Consider the following 15,163-nt stretch of genomic DNA (forward strand, 5'->3'; position numbering starts at 1 on the left):
CTAATAAGGGGATGTGATCCATGTGTCCCCTCTGAACTGTATCATCTTCGGGTTTGATAGAAGGAATCTAATTAGGCAGAAGACCTGGGGGCTTCTCTTTTATATAAAGTCTTCAATTTAAGAGAAAAATAGAAAGAGAGGAAGAGGAATATACTAGGTTGGGGAAGTAAATGAAAGCAAGGTTAGGAGAAATTATTCTATAAGTAGATAACTGTAAGATAGAGTACAAGGGAGGGGCTAACATTTGAACCTCACTCATCTGAAATGTTCTAAGAAGGAAGGAATACAAACATTTTGTTACAGAAATACATTTCACTCTACAGGGAAACAATAGGGAAAGGGAAGGAGGGAGAAAGGGGAATTAATGAGAGGATCAATTAAGGGAGGGGTTATTGCTAAACAAAACTAAGGATTTGCAAAAATATGTATAGTTCTTTTTGAGATAGCAAAGATTGAGAATTTGATGAAATGTCCAAATTAAAGAATTAATGAACAAGTTATCATAGCTTATGGTAAGAATGTGATGGAATACTATTGTGCTATAAGAAATCATGAAAAAGATGGTTTCACAGAAACCTGGGAAGATTTATATGAAATGGTGCAAAGTGAAGTCAATAGAACCATGAGAACAATTTATACTATAACAACTGTGTGGTAAACAAACACAACTTTTGAAAGATTTTAAAACTACAGTGTAATGACTAACCAGGACCAATGATAAAAGATATGTCATCCTAACTCCTGATAGAGGGTGAAGGATTCAGAATGTAGAATGAGGTAGATTTTTTAGACATGACTAGTGTGGAAATTTGTTTAATTATACATGTTTGTAACAGGGGTTTTGTTTTTCTTATTTTCAGGGAGGAGGGGTCTGAAGTGGGAGAAATAAATTACAGGTTTTAGCTGTTTGAAACAATATATTTTTGAAGAATCCCTTTCTGTGTAATAGAACTCCCATCTGTATAATAAAAACTATCTTGTCCAGCTTGCAGAGGAATAACCAGAGCAATAAACTCAGACCAAAGGAGAGCTCACCCTTCTGTTCTTCACTTAACTGGTACCCCCCCCCCTTTTTTTTTTTTAATGTTAGTTTTGCTCATCCAAGATCTGCCTTCTCACCATTCTACCTCTACCTCCTTCCCCCAGTTGAGAACCCAAGGAAAACAAAACCCATTACAAACATGTTATGGTCCATCAAAGCAAATTTCTACAATGACCGTGTCTTTTATCAGGAGGTAGACATTATTTTTCAACATCAGTCCTCTGGATTCTGGTTGGTCGTTATGATGATAGAGGTCAGCACAATAGTATTCCATTTTAATTAAGTTTCATAACCTGTTCATCATTGCTTAGGATTGATCTCTTCCTTAATCTATATTCCCTTTAGTTCCCCCTCCAATCTTCTCTCCTTTTCTTCTTATTTCCTTTTTTATTTATTTATTTATTTTTATTTTTTATTTTTTTAAATTTTTATTTGGTCATTTCCAAACGTTATTCATTGGAAACAAAGATCATTTTCTTTTCTTCCCTCCCCACCCTCCCACCACCTCTCCCATAGCCCACGCACAATTCCACTGGGTATCACATGTGTTCTTGATTCAAACCCATTTCCATGTTGTTGGTATTTGCATTAGAGTGTTCATTTAGAGTCTCTCTTCAGTCATATCCCCTCCACCCCTGTAGTCAAGCAATTGCTTTTCTTCAGTATTTTTACTCCCACAGTTTATCTTCTGCTTGTGGATAGTGTTTTTTAGATCCCTGCAGATTGTTCAGGGACATTGCATTGCCACTAATGGAGAAGTCCATTACCTTCGATTGTACCACAATGTATCAGTCTCTGTGTACAATGTTTTCCTGGTTCTGCTCCTTTCGCTCTGCATCACTTCCTGGAGGTTGTTCCAGTCTCCATGGAATTCCTCTACTTTATTATTCCTTTTAGCACAATAGTATTCCATCACCACCATATACCATAATTTGTTCAGCCATTCCCCAATTGATGGGCATCCCCTCATTTTCCAGTTTTTGGCCACCACAAAGAGTGCAGCTATGAATATTCTTGTACAAGTCTTTTTCCTTATTATCTCTTTGGGGTACAAGCCCAGTAGTGCTATGGCTGGATCAAAGGGCAGACCGTCTTTTATCATCCTTTGGGCATAGTTCCAAATTGCCCTCCAGAATGGTTGGATTAATTCACAACTTCACCAGCAATGAATTAGTGTCCCATCTTTGCCACACTCCCTCCAGCATTCATTACTTTCTATAGCTGTTATGTTAGCCATAACATAGGTGTGAGGTGATACCTCAGAGTTGTTCTGATTTGCATCTCTCTGATTATAAGAGATCTAGAACACTTTTTCATGTGCTTATTAATAGTTTTGATTTCTTTGGCTGAGAACTGCCTGTTCATGTCCCTTGCCCATTTATCAATTGGAGAATGGCTTGATTTTTTGTACAATTGATTTAGCTCTTTGTAAATTTGAGAAATTAAACCTTTGTCAGAGGTTTTTATGAAGATTGTTTCCCAATTTGTTGCTACCCTTCTGATTTTAGTTACATTGGTTTTGTTTGTACAAAAACTTTTTAATTTGATGTAGTCAAAATTATTTATTTTACTTTTTGTGACTCTTTCTAAGTCTTGCTTGGTTTTAAAATCTTTCCCTTCCCAAAGGTCTAACAGGTATACTATTCTGTGTTCACCTAGTTTACTTATAGTTTCCTTCTTTATGTTCAAGTTATTCACCCATTCTGAATTTATCTTGGTGTAGGGTGTGAGGTGTTGATCCAAACCTAATCTCTCCCACACTGTCTTCCAATTTTCCCAGCAGTTTTTATCAAATAATGGATTTTTGTCCCAAAAGCTGGGGTCTTTGTGTTTGTCATAAACTGTCTTGCTGAGATCATTTATGCCAAGTCTATTCCACTGATCCTCCTTTCTGTCTCTTAGCCAGTACCAAATTGTTTTGCTAACCACTGCTTTATGGTATAGTTTGAGATCTGGGACTGCAAGTCCTCCTTCCTTTGCATTTTTTCCTTCTTTTTGTCAGTTGATGCCCAATAGATTTGGCTCCATCTTCTTACTTTCACCCTATGTGTATCTACCTTTCTCATATGTGTTTCTTGTAGACAGCATATGGTAGGGTTTTGGACTCTAATCCACTCTGCTATTCGCTTACGTTTTATGGGTGAGTTCATTCCATTCACATTCAGAGTTATGATTACTAGCTGTGTATTTCCCAGCATTTTGATTTCTGCTCTTTTACCTGCCTTTTCTTCTTTCACTATTTCCTTCTACACCAATGTTTGCTTTTGAACAGTCCTCTTTGTTCCCACCCTTATTTTACTTCCTTTCTACCCCCTCACTATTTATCCCCCCCCTTATTTTCCCTGTAATCTTTCTAAAATTAACCCCCCGCTCCCTCCCTCTCTTGTACTGCTTCCCTCCCCACCAGACCGTTTGTTACCCTTCTACTCCCCATATAAGGTGCAAATCTATTCTCTGCCCCCAATGGATTGGATTGTTTTTCCCTCTTTTGAGTATTTCCTGTCTCTGACCTCTTTACCCTTCTGGTGTATTGATGTTCTTCCCCCTCCCACCATGAGCTTCTTTATGACATATAAATTTACCCCCATTTGTTTCTTTTCCCATTTCTTTTAATATTAACCTATTTTTAAGCTCTAGTTATATATATATATATATGCATACTCATGCATATGTATTTTTGCATGCATAGATCTATATACCTATTTATGTCTTGTCCTTTCATCCTATACAGTTTGTTGCTGTTCCCTCTAAGTATACTATTTTTTGCTGCCCAGGTAATAACAGTTTTTAAGAGTTACCAGTGACTTCTTTTCTTATAGGGATACATATCATTTTAACTTATTGAGTCTCTTAAAAAATTTTTTTTTGTTTTTCTTTTTCCCCCTCTTTTTTAATTACCTTTTGATGATTCTCTTGAGTTCTGTGCTTGGACATCAAATTTTCTGTTCAGGTCTGGTCTTTTCTTTACGAATTCTTGAAATTCTTCTATTTTGTTGAATGACCATACTTTCCCCTGTAAGAATATAGTCAGTTTTGCTGGGTAGTTGATTCTTGGTTGTAGACCTAGTTCCCTTGCTTTCTGAAATATCGTATTCCATGCCTTTCTTTTTTTCAGTGTGGATGCAGCCAGATCCTGAGTTATCCTCACTGTGGTTCCTTGGTATCTGAATGACTTCTTCTTGGCAGCTTGTAATATCTTTTCTTTGGTCTGATAGTTCTTGAATTTGGCTATAACATTCCTGGGTGTTGTCAGTTGGGGATTAAATACAGGACGTGATCAGTGGATTCTATCAATCTCCACTTTTCCCTCTTGTTCAAGGATTTTGGGGTAGTTTTCTTTAATAATTTCCTGTAATATAATGTCCAGGCTTTTTCTTTTGTCATGGTCTTCTGGTAGGCCAATAATTCTTAAATTGTCTCTCCTTGAACGATTTTCTAAATCCTCTGTTTTGTGAATGAGATGCTTCATATTTTCCTCAATTTTTTCATTCTTTTGGTTTTGTTTTATAGAGTCCTGCTGCCTTGTGAGGTCACTCAATTCTAATTGTTGTATTCTGGTTTTTAAAGACTGGATTTCATCCTTAGTTTTTTGGTCGTCCTTTTCCTTTTGGTCGGATTTTCTTTGGAGGTCATCTTTCATCTTCTTCACCTCATCTTTTATCTGCTTTGCCTCATCTTTCATCTCCTTTGCCTCATTTTCCAGCTGGTTGATTTTGGCTTTCAAGACACTGTTTTCTGTTTCCAGATGACTTATCTTAGTTTTTAAGTTCTTTTCCCAATTGTCTTCAGCCTCTCTTAATTGTGTTTTGAATTGCATTTTGAGTTCTTCCAAAGCCTGTATCCAATTCACTGGGATTTCTGATTTTTTCTTTGCTGGGTCTTCCCCCTTTGTTTCATTTGCTCTTTGCTCATTACCTGTGCAGAAGCTGTCTATTGTAATTTCTTTCTTCTTTTTCTGTTGTTTACTCGAGTTTACCCCTTCTTTGCTCCCCATATTTGGCTGTGCTCTTGCTCCTTTCATTTTGTTTTGGTTTTGGGGCTGTCAGTCTCCCCTCTTGGAGCTTTTGTCAGATCTCTTGGTACAGTTTCTAGGGGAGGAATGTTAGCTTCCCTGTCCTCTGGAGGCTTTTGATTGGATTGAGTTCAATTGGGTTGAGCTGTATGTGGTATGAAGCACTGAGGTTCTGAAGACTCCTGGAAGGCTGGGCCGCCCAGGCTCTCTCCAGTTCTCTCCAGCTGCTTCTCTGCTGTCTGCAAGTGCCTTTGCCAGCCTCCCTAAACTCTGAGGAGTTCTGATGGGATTAGTTCAACTGGATTGGTCTGGATGTGCCCGAGGCAAGGGTGAGACTGGAGCCCAATGGAGGGACCCAGCCTCTGCCCTTTTCTCCCTGGCTTCCTCCCCGCTGTCCAAGCTGGATGCTCCAAGCCTGGCGCCCCGCTGCTCCCAAGGTAGACCCTGCAAACCAGCACCTTTGCCCGCTCAGAGGTTCCCACTGCTGCTGGGGGCTCAGCCCTCTGGGTTGTGGGGGAGGGGTCCTGGGACCTTCGCTCTGCCTTCCCCTTAGCCCTGAGTATTCTCGGATTCTGGCTTTTGGGGGGGGCGTACCTTTTGATTTGAGTCCAGAAGGAGGGTTCCCTGCTTCTGTCCTGTTGTTCAGATTGAATTTCGGTGCTCTAGGAGCATTATGTCTGTATGGGTTAGGAAGGGTCTTCCACGAGGTCTGAACTTTTGCTGCTTGCTAAGCTGCCATCTTGACTCCGCCCCCCCTCCCCCCTTATTTCCTTTTTAAATATATTTCTATTCCCAATTCTTTGTGTGTATGTATTCTTTCTTTTTTTGACCATTTTGGATGAATGATATTCACATATCAGTATTGCCCCACTCCCTCCTTGTTTCTGGAAGTTTCTTCTTATGCACTCTCATTATATGAGATAATTTACCTTGATTTTCCTTCTACCACTACCTCCATTCCAGTTTATCCATCTCTTCCCCTTTCTTTTCATTCTTAAGATCATCAAAACATAATAGAATCATTCCCAAGCTTTATGTCTTAGACTATTTTACTGTTCTATTTCATTGAAGGTCTGTTTTTCACCAGTAGCAGTATCATTTTCCATATCTGTTCCTTTATCATGGCAGTTGCTAAATCATGTGTGATTCTGACTGTGGCTCCTCAGTACTTGACTTTCTTTTAAATGGATGTTTGTAGGCTTTGATTTGGAAGCTCTGGATTTTGACTGATATTCTGAGAGTTTTCATTTTGAGATTTCTTTCAGGAGATGACCAGTGGATTCTTTGCCCTCTGGTTCTAAGAAACGTGGACAATTTTTCATTTAAGGTTTTTTGAAATAAGATACCTGTGTTGTTCTTTTGTTCATGAAATTAAGATGACCCAGCAATTTTTAATTTTTTTCTCCTCAATTTGTTTTCTAGCTCTGTTTTTTTTTCCTATAAGATACTTTACATTTTCTTCTGCCTTTTCAGCCTTTGGCCTTGGCTTTAATATTTCTTGTTGCCTCATGATGTCATTGGCTACTACTTAACTGATTCTATTTTTCAGGGAGTTTGTTGTTCAGGTAAGGTTTGTTTTTTTTTTTTCAGGTAAGGTTTTAATACTTGTGGCAATTTTCTAATTCCCTTTCCAGTTCTTTCTTCCAGAGCTTTCATTTCTTTTCCATTTTTCCCCCCTCAGGAACTGTCATTCAATTTATAAAATTATTTTTAATTCTTGCTTCATTTCTTGTAGGAATTCTAGGAAATCATCTAGGAAATTAAAAAAAGAAAAGTTGATTTTTGTGCCCAAGCTGTTTTTTTCTCCAAGGCATTGCTTTTCAGATGTTTTGGAATCATTCTTTTCAGCATTTGTGTCTTTTCCTGCTAATGTAATAGCTTATTTTGATGCAATTCTTTTTCTGTTTGCCCAATTCATTTTACCTGAGCTAAGTAATATTTACCTCTTAAAGTTATTGTGAGAATTAAATTAGGTGATATATGCTGCCTGATCCATTATGAATATAAATACTTGTTCTCCCCCTGCCCCCAATTCTTTCAGTCTGCTTCCTGACTTTGGGCTCTGTGGCACTTCTGGAGGGAATGTGTAGACTTGTCTGTAGATGCTTTCTTGGAGTATTAAGTGTTGTATTATTTATTACAAGATCTCAGAGAACAGTCCGGGGAACTGCAAACTTTTAGTACTCCGAGAGTAGTCTGATCTAGAACAAAGTCCAATTGCTACCCCCCCCCCCCCCCCCCCCAGCTTTGAGTCTGAACAAGAATAGACTACTTTTGGACTGAGTCCCTATTAACTTCCTGGAAAGTTCTGTTGGTTCACAGTGGTAGAAGGGTGGGTTCTTCTTTGATTTGCTCTGGCTATTTCTCTGCAAGCTGGACAAGATAGTAGAAGGATCCCTTATTCTGAGCCTGAGGCCAAAGGCTGCTGATGGCTTTTGAATTTCCTCATTTTTCCATGAATAGCTCAGGGCTTCTCTCCCCAGGAATTACACTACCTTGCACAAATTCTGTTCTTACTCAGTCTCATGGGTGACAGGCTTTTATATGGCACCTATCCCTGTTTCAGGGTCTTAGTCTAGGTTAGTGATGGCAAACCTGTGGCATGGGTGCTAAAGATAGCATGCAGAATACTCTCTGTGTGCATTCGACTGCCTTTCCTACCCCTTGCCCCCAGAGTTTGTTACTAGAAAGGCAGAGGAACTCAGAGGGAGTTGCTCCCCTCACCCTCTCTGCATTTCCTGATGACGTTTTTTTCAAACCCCTGCTTCTCTGCCCAGCAGCCTGATGGGAGGGCTTTCTCCCTCCCCTGTACTGGGGTAAGGGCAGGGTATGGGGGAGGGGTACAGTACTCCTTCTCTAAAAGGTATGCCATCACTGATCCAGGTCTTAGTTCTCCCCTTGCCCTGATGTGCAACCTCTTCCTGAGTATTACAAATGCTCATAGACTGCCAGCTACTGACCTGATCTTGCCCTTATTGTCTGCAGGACCACTCTTTGCTGGGCTTGACTGCACAAAGGACTCATTAATACTTTTTTCTTATTTTCCCCATCAGCATTCTAGATTTGTTTGAAAGTGTTTGGAGGAAACTCATTGTACTTGCTGCTCTGCTGTCTCTATTGCAAATCTGGGAGGTGGCCCTTATTCAAATAGAATACTAGATACTTGGCTTTTTTTTTTGTCTTTTCAGAGCCTAGTTTTTGCTGAGATTGGACCTGGAACTTTAGTAATGCCTAGATGTGGCTGCCTTTGTTAGCTCTCAGACCGTGTTTATAGGCATGTCTTTTGATTATTCATTTTTACAGATTACATTTTCAAAATGTAGCTATTCTCTTGATGTCTGTTTCCTCTTGTATCATCTACTTCTCATAATGCTCTTTAGTCTCTTGATTTACATCACAGATGTAGTTAGCAACACTTTGGCTATGCTGGGTAGCAAATGTCCTAGGGCAATGATGGTGAACCTTTTAGAGAGGAAGTCCTGGGCCCAGCCCCCTCCCCACCCTACCCCCAGACCAAGAGCTGTCCTTCTCCCTGTCATATGCTGGGTGCACCCCTCCCATGCCACCTTTGGCCCACACAGGAGGAGAAAGTGCTCCTATTGGGCTGCTGGACAGAGGGACAGATGAAGTGAGGAATGTTCTTAGTGAATATAGACAGGGGGAGGGGGAGTGGTCTGAACACTCTGCTTCCATCTAGCTCTGCCACCTGTGAGCTACCCACCTTACCCCAGACAGGGGAGAGAGGAAGCACTCCCATTGGGTGACTGTGTGAAGGGGTGCGGGGAGTGAAAAAAATATCAGGCATGGTGGAGAGGGGGAGGGGAGCAGCGCCGCCTGCGTCCCTCTGCCTTTCTAGTAATGGGGGGAGGGGGTGGCTGAGTGCCCACAGAGAGCACTTTGTGTGCCATCTTTGGCACCTGTGTCATAGATTCACCATCACTGTTCTAGGCCAACTAGTAGGGAAGGAAGGAGACAGGTTCTGAGAGGTGCAGATGAAAACAAACCTTGTTCTTTTTTCATCTGAGTCACACAGTGAAATCTCAGTTGGCAAGTGGTTCAACCAGTCAGTTCCTCATGAACTAAGAAAGAATCAAGAGACCCAATTCTTGGAACATGTTTCCTTTTTATTGCTATAGGAAGAAGGCCCTGGCAGATAACAGACTCTGACTGATGGAATTAGGGCTCCATTATAGGGAGTCTCTGTACCTTTAAAAAATAATTATTTTCATCACAGACTCCTTTTATTTGGAGCTTAAACAAACAGATTTTTTTTTCTATTGCATAAAATGGAAAGTAGTTAGAAAGGGGCACTGCCAGATCAAAAAGTACCTTTTAAATCATATAAAGATTAAGTTGTGTTCAAAGTGGTTTCAAGTTGAGTACATTTTATTTTTTTTAATACTTTGACATCTCCCCAGATGTCATCTTTCAATGTCTTCCTGTGCATCTCATAGGGACTTTTGAGAGATCATAAACTCTGGCAGAGAAGCATAGAGATAGATATGTTGATGGGACCAAAGAAAGATCATGAACCTTTCCTCAGGCAGCTCCACCCAATTGGTCACTAACTAATAAAATTTGAGGTTCACATCATGCTTTCAAAAAAGGTATAGTGAATAGCTGATAATTGAAATCAGGAAAATTTAAGTTCAAACTTCATCTGAGACAATTAGTAGCTATATTAACAAGGACAAAACACCCAATTTCTTAGAACCTCAGTTTCTTTACCTGTAAAATAAGAGTAATAATACCCATATTACTAAGTGCCTAGGATTGTGGTGAGGCTCAAGCAAACCAAGAACACAAAATTTTGTTTTCTATTAAAAAAAAAGACTTTACAAACTTTATGGTCCTATATAAAATATTGGTTTGTATTATTGTTATTACCAATGAGTGCGTGGAAGCCTTTTAAATCTGTGTCAGTGGACAAAGTAGCTCACAAGCAAATAATCTTTGAAAAGATAGGAATCTGGTATTGTGTTTCTGGGTGGTTGGTGTTAGTTTCTCCAGAATCCTTGCTTCTTCAGCTGTGCTAACGTCATGGATGCCTTTTCTCTCTTTGTATATATATCCTTTGTCTCTGAAGATCTCAACAACTAGGTGTAAGGAGTGCTGTAACTGCAGGGACCCAGATATGACCAGATAGCCTTAGAAATAGGAAAGTCAGTTTTGCTTCTGTTATGCTTTGAAACTTGGTATAACTTTAGCACTTTTTGGATTCTGACTCATCAGCCAGAGTACTTTGGCTAGGAAGAGACATGCTCCCATTTTCGAGTTTTATACACTTGATTTTTGTCTCTAGGAAAATCTAAAATGAGTTTATTTAAAATCAGTTTTTCTTCTTCATGGGTCAGCTCTTGCTAACAGTCATAGAATCAGATTATCAGAGCTAGAAGAGGCCTTAGTCTGAGACTGTCCCTTTCTTTGTGGGTCAGATGACCTGTTCAAGATCACATAGCTGCTGGTTACTAGTAAAGGCAGAACTGGAATCTAGGGACTTTCATTCCCAGCCCAAGACTTTCTCCATATGTGAGTATTGGTGAATTGTATCAGTTGTGACTATATCTTCTTTTGACAAACTTTTGTGTGCACATTATGTCACTAGCCAGTTTTACCCACCTTGCTGAGATGACTGAGGGTATGATACCTGGCAGTCTGTGGTGTAGAGGGGAAACCCAGTTGATTGTTGAAGGAGAGAAGGCTCTGATACTCCCATTTTTACTTCTTTCTTCCCTCCAGTTACCTTTCTATTTTTATTTTATTTTATTTTTGCCCATATATGTGGTAGGTGTTTAGCAAACACTTGTTGAAATGACCACTGAATGCAAAATTACACAGGGCCCTTCCCCTCCACTCTCAATGCAGTCAACTTTGTTTAGATCAGGAGTTCTTCTCTCTACACTGGCCTTCCTGACTTCAGCCTGTCATACTTCTAATCTTTTTGTTTTTTTAAACCCTTACCTTCTGTCTTGGAATCAATGCTGTGTATTGGTTCCAAGGCAGAAGAGTGGTAAGGGCTAGACAATGGGGGTTAAGTGACTTGCCCAGGGTCATCCAGCTGGGAAGTGCCTGAGTCCAGATTTGAATCGACCTCCAGTCTCTAGGCCTGACTCTCAATCCACTGAGCCACCCAGCTGCCCTCTCATACTTCTAATCTATCTGTTATAGTGCTACCAAAATAATCTTCCTAGTGACTTGAGAAGATTATTTTAAACATATTATAGTTTTTAGATTAAAGTGTATAGGTTGAATTTTAACTTTTTGAAGGGTAGCTAATTTAGTGCAAAGGTTCCTCAAAACCAGATGCCCAGAATATCACACTTAATTTACCAGAAGGGACTCAAATTTGGTAGGCTTCAATCTGAAAAAGTCTGAGAACTTTCTTGCTATATATAGTAAGATCACTCATTATCATCCCCAGGTGCACTTGGGTCTTCCTCTTCTTTAGCAGTAGACTGACTTGTACATATTAGGTAGGTACACCATAAGTAAGTGTTGAACTCCAATAGATTTCTTCTTTAGATTTACTCCTGTAAACTTCTGCAGAGCTCACATCTTAAATATCTTATAATTCTCACTGCCACTTGAAGTAAAAGTCTTTTCACAGTCAGGCTTCATTATACCTTTCTAGACTCATTTTACATTAGTCTCTTTCATTCATTCTATAGTCCAAACTATGTTCTTTACCATTCCTTGATCTTGACCATTTCTTTCTTGCCTCTGTATATATTCACCATCTGTTCCTATGCATCGAATACATTCCTGTTTCTATTGAATTCATGCCTCTATGGAAATCCTTTTACTTCAGAGGTATAGTGCACTTAGTGGATAGAGTACCAGGCCTGGAGAGAGATGATCCTGGGTTGAAATATGGCTTTAGCACTCCTGAGCCGTGTGATTCTAACAACTCCAGTTGCCTAACCCTTATCTCTCTTTTGCCTTGAAACTAGTACTTAGTATTACTAATTCTAAGAGAGAAGGTAAGAGTTTTAGTTATTTTTTTAAGTATGGTGGAGAGAGCAGTCATTTAGCAGGGACCTAGATTTGAGCCTTGACTTTGCCATCAATTACTTGTGACCTTTGGCAAGCCCTTTATCCTTTTTTGTTAGGCAAGCCTCAATTTCATTTTTCTTTAAATGAAGGCATGAGTTTAGATGACCTCTAGGTCCCTTCAAGATTTAGATTGGTGATTCTATGAACTGAAAGTAATCACTACCTCAGTGCCCTTTATCTGAATCTCCAAAACTGTATCCTAAGTGCCCAGTACAGGTCTTTGCAACCTAATCATTACTTAAAAAGTCACTTTCTTGCTGGTCTTATTTTTTACTCTAATATTTATCATTCCCTGAGATTGTATGTGCAATTAGAAGGTGTCAAATGGAATTTAAATCTAAGGTAAAGCATTATTTGATTTCATATTCAGGTAAATGTTATGAAATATAACCTTACTAGTGATTTTTAAATTTACTAGATAATTCTTTAAATTAAAAAAACCAAAGTATTGATGCTAGACTTCATTTTTCATTTGTATTAGGAGAAGAAGAAGAAATGGAACACCAAGATGATAGCAAAGGACAAGCTACAGAGACAGAGTCCTGTTCAACTGAAGACTGTTCTGAACATGAATTGGGAAATGAGTCCTGTCAGAATGTCCCAAAGAGAGTCAGAAGCCAGCACTGCAAAAAAAGGCTTTTCACCTTCAGCCTGGTGAATTCCTATGGCACCACTGACATCAATTCTCTTGCAGCAGATGGGAAGCTCCTCAAACTGAATTGTAAGCATTGTCTTTTATACTTTTAACTGATCTAGTGGCAGATATCAGCTTATTTGTAGATCTGGAAATGGAGTGAGTGAGTGTGTGTGGGTGTGTGTGTGTGTGTGTGTGTGTGTGTGTGTGTGTGTGTGTGTGTGTGTGTGTGTGTGTGTGTGATAATAAATAGTGCAAATGCAACAGTAAACTTGACTAAATAAAGACATTTCCTGAAGAATGTCCACAGAACTTATCTGTCTCTTGGCTGTTCTGTACTCGTAAAGTATGGCCTGGGTTTGAATCCAAGATCAATTACTACCTGTATTATTTTGTATTACTTCTCCTCTTTTGGCCTCAATTTCCTTATCTGTAAAATGAGGAGATTGAACTAGACAATTTTAATTCTATTCTAAATTCTATGACCTTTGCATTTCACTGCTAGGTGCCACAAAGACCCTGTCTCTCCTTTACATAGTACCATAGTAAGAGAAGGAACCAGTCATGATCTCTGTGTATTGGCACCATCTTTCTTTCAGTGTATGGATCTTTTCTAAAGAAACTGCTCCTGTTTCGTTGGAGGAAAAAGTCTTGTAGTTCAATTTTTCTCCCCACAAGATTATTCATTAGACATGACCTGTTTGAAAAAGAATTCATATTGGTCATATGACTCTGGGTCTCTGCCTCTATAAATAGTTGCTGAACAAGTGAACAACTAAGACCACATACAAAAACAGAGATGAATACATAGGAGACCAGTGCTGATTTGGAAAGCCCTTGGGAGTGTGTTAATAGAATCTTTAGTAACATGAATTGTGTGGGCAGGAAAATAACCATTTGACATATGTCTTATTTTCTTTATCTGTGAAATGGTACAATTCTTGTACTATCTTCCTCATAGTGTTATTTCACTAAAAGCACTTTGTAAAGCTAAAATTACTTTAGGATCATGGTTTTTTTTAAACCCATACCTTCCATTGATTCTAAGCAGAAGAGAAATAAGGGCTAGGCAATTTGGGTTAAATGACTTGCACAGAGCCACATAGCTAGGAAGTGTATGAGGCCATATTTGAACCCACGACCCCTCATTTCTAGGTCTGGTTCTTATCCACTGAACCACTTAGCTATTTCATGATTTTAAAGAAAGAATTAGGCCAGGAATATTAGGGCCTTATGAGTAATCACCATTTTGGCTTGCATGTGTAAAATGCCATTCACCTATACCAGTCAGGTTTTTTGTTTTTCCCTGAAAATTGTGTGATAACCTGAGCAAACCTTTGGTAAGGGATGTTCAGAGCAATAAGAAAGCTTCCTGCTTTGAGGAATTTAGTTGCAGGCCAGAGGGGGAAAGTCTAGTGATAAGAAATTTCAAGAAAGAATTTCAGATGCAGCAATTTTCAGGTGCCAAAGTTAGATCTTGACTTTCATCCTTCTCTGTTTTCCCATCATCTGGAAAGCAGCCACCCAAGCAGCCTCTTCTCTTGCTGGCCAGTGAGCAGGGAATGGAAATCTTGTCCTTCTCTTCCACAGCTCGTTCCACAGTTGCTGTTGATTGGGACACCGAAACCCGGTGTCTTCACTACGATGAACAAGAGTCAGAGGTAGGTAATGTATTTAGCTTGCCTAACTGATATATCAATACATTACAGGTTTCTCAGGCTTTGTGCCATAGATGTTGGAATAAGAAGCCTAGTTAGAACAACCAGGGTTTGGAAAAGGGCTCTTCATCTCTGAAGAGTGATATGATTGCCATCACAATTCAGATGATAGTTCAGAAACTCAGTATTTGTTCACACTGGACAGCATAGCACATGTGGATTTTAAGTTGAAAATGAAAAACACAATGTCAAAGTTTCTGCAGTGTGTTCCGTTAAACATACAGGAAAAGGGGAATAAGGCTTTGTCTCCTTGGAGTTTCTGTTTGTCTCTGCAGAACCATGTAGCCCTAGACTTAACCAATGTGTTCCTAACAGGCTTATGATAAACACAGCAGCATGCTCCAGCCCCAGAAGAAGAAGAAAACAACGGTGGCCCTTCGAGATTGCATTGAGCTCTTCACTACCATGGAAACCCTGGGGGAGCATGATCCCTGGTCAGTGGTTCTTTTGAGTAATATGTATGGGAAGGACTTTGGAAAGAAGTGTGCAGAGAGAGAGAGAGAGAGAGTGAGAGAGAGAGACTGTGTGTGTGTGTGTGTGTGTGCATTTGCAGGCACAGGCACTCTTCTTCACTACAAACCTCTGGTGTTTCATTGTGGCATACTGGTAATCTTAGCTATGGAGGCAGAGCATAAACTGGCAAATCCAACAAGATGGAACCAGCAATGTACTTGGTATCTAAAGACCATCCTCCTTGGGTTGGA

The 15,163-nt window shown here is 39.6% G+C and overlaps 1 protein-coding gene across 4 annotated transcripts in view; it reads left to right on the forward strand.

The window, feature by feature from the left end:
• The window catches only part of USP4 (ubiquitin specific peptidase 4), a 77,857-nt gene that overhangs the window by 50,918 nt on the left and 11,776 nt on the right, over positions 1 to 15,163 (forward strand). For all 4 annotated transcript variants that reach the window (XM_001367910.4, XM_001367946.3, XM_007499846.3 and 1 more), the window contains 3 exons: positions 12,589 to 12,828; positions 14,332 to 14,402; positions 14,775 to 14,893. In XM_001367910.4, the coding sequence (XP_001367947.1) occupies positions 12,589 to 12,828; positions 14,332 to 14,402; positions 14,775 to 14,893 (430 nt within the window). The remainder of the gene's footprint in view (positions 1 to 12,588; positions 12,829 to 14,331; positions 14,403 to 14,774; positions 14,894 to 15,163) is intronic.

The sequence above is a fragment of the Monodelphis domestica genome, chromosome 7, assembly GCF_027887165.1.
Source record: "Monodelphis domestica isolate mMonDom1 chromosome 7, mMonDom1.pri, whole genome shotgun sequence".
Classification (NCBI taxonomy): domain Eukaryota; kingdom Metazoa; phylum Chordata; class Mammalia; order Didelphimorphia; family Didelphidae; genus Monodelphis; species Monodelphis domestica.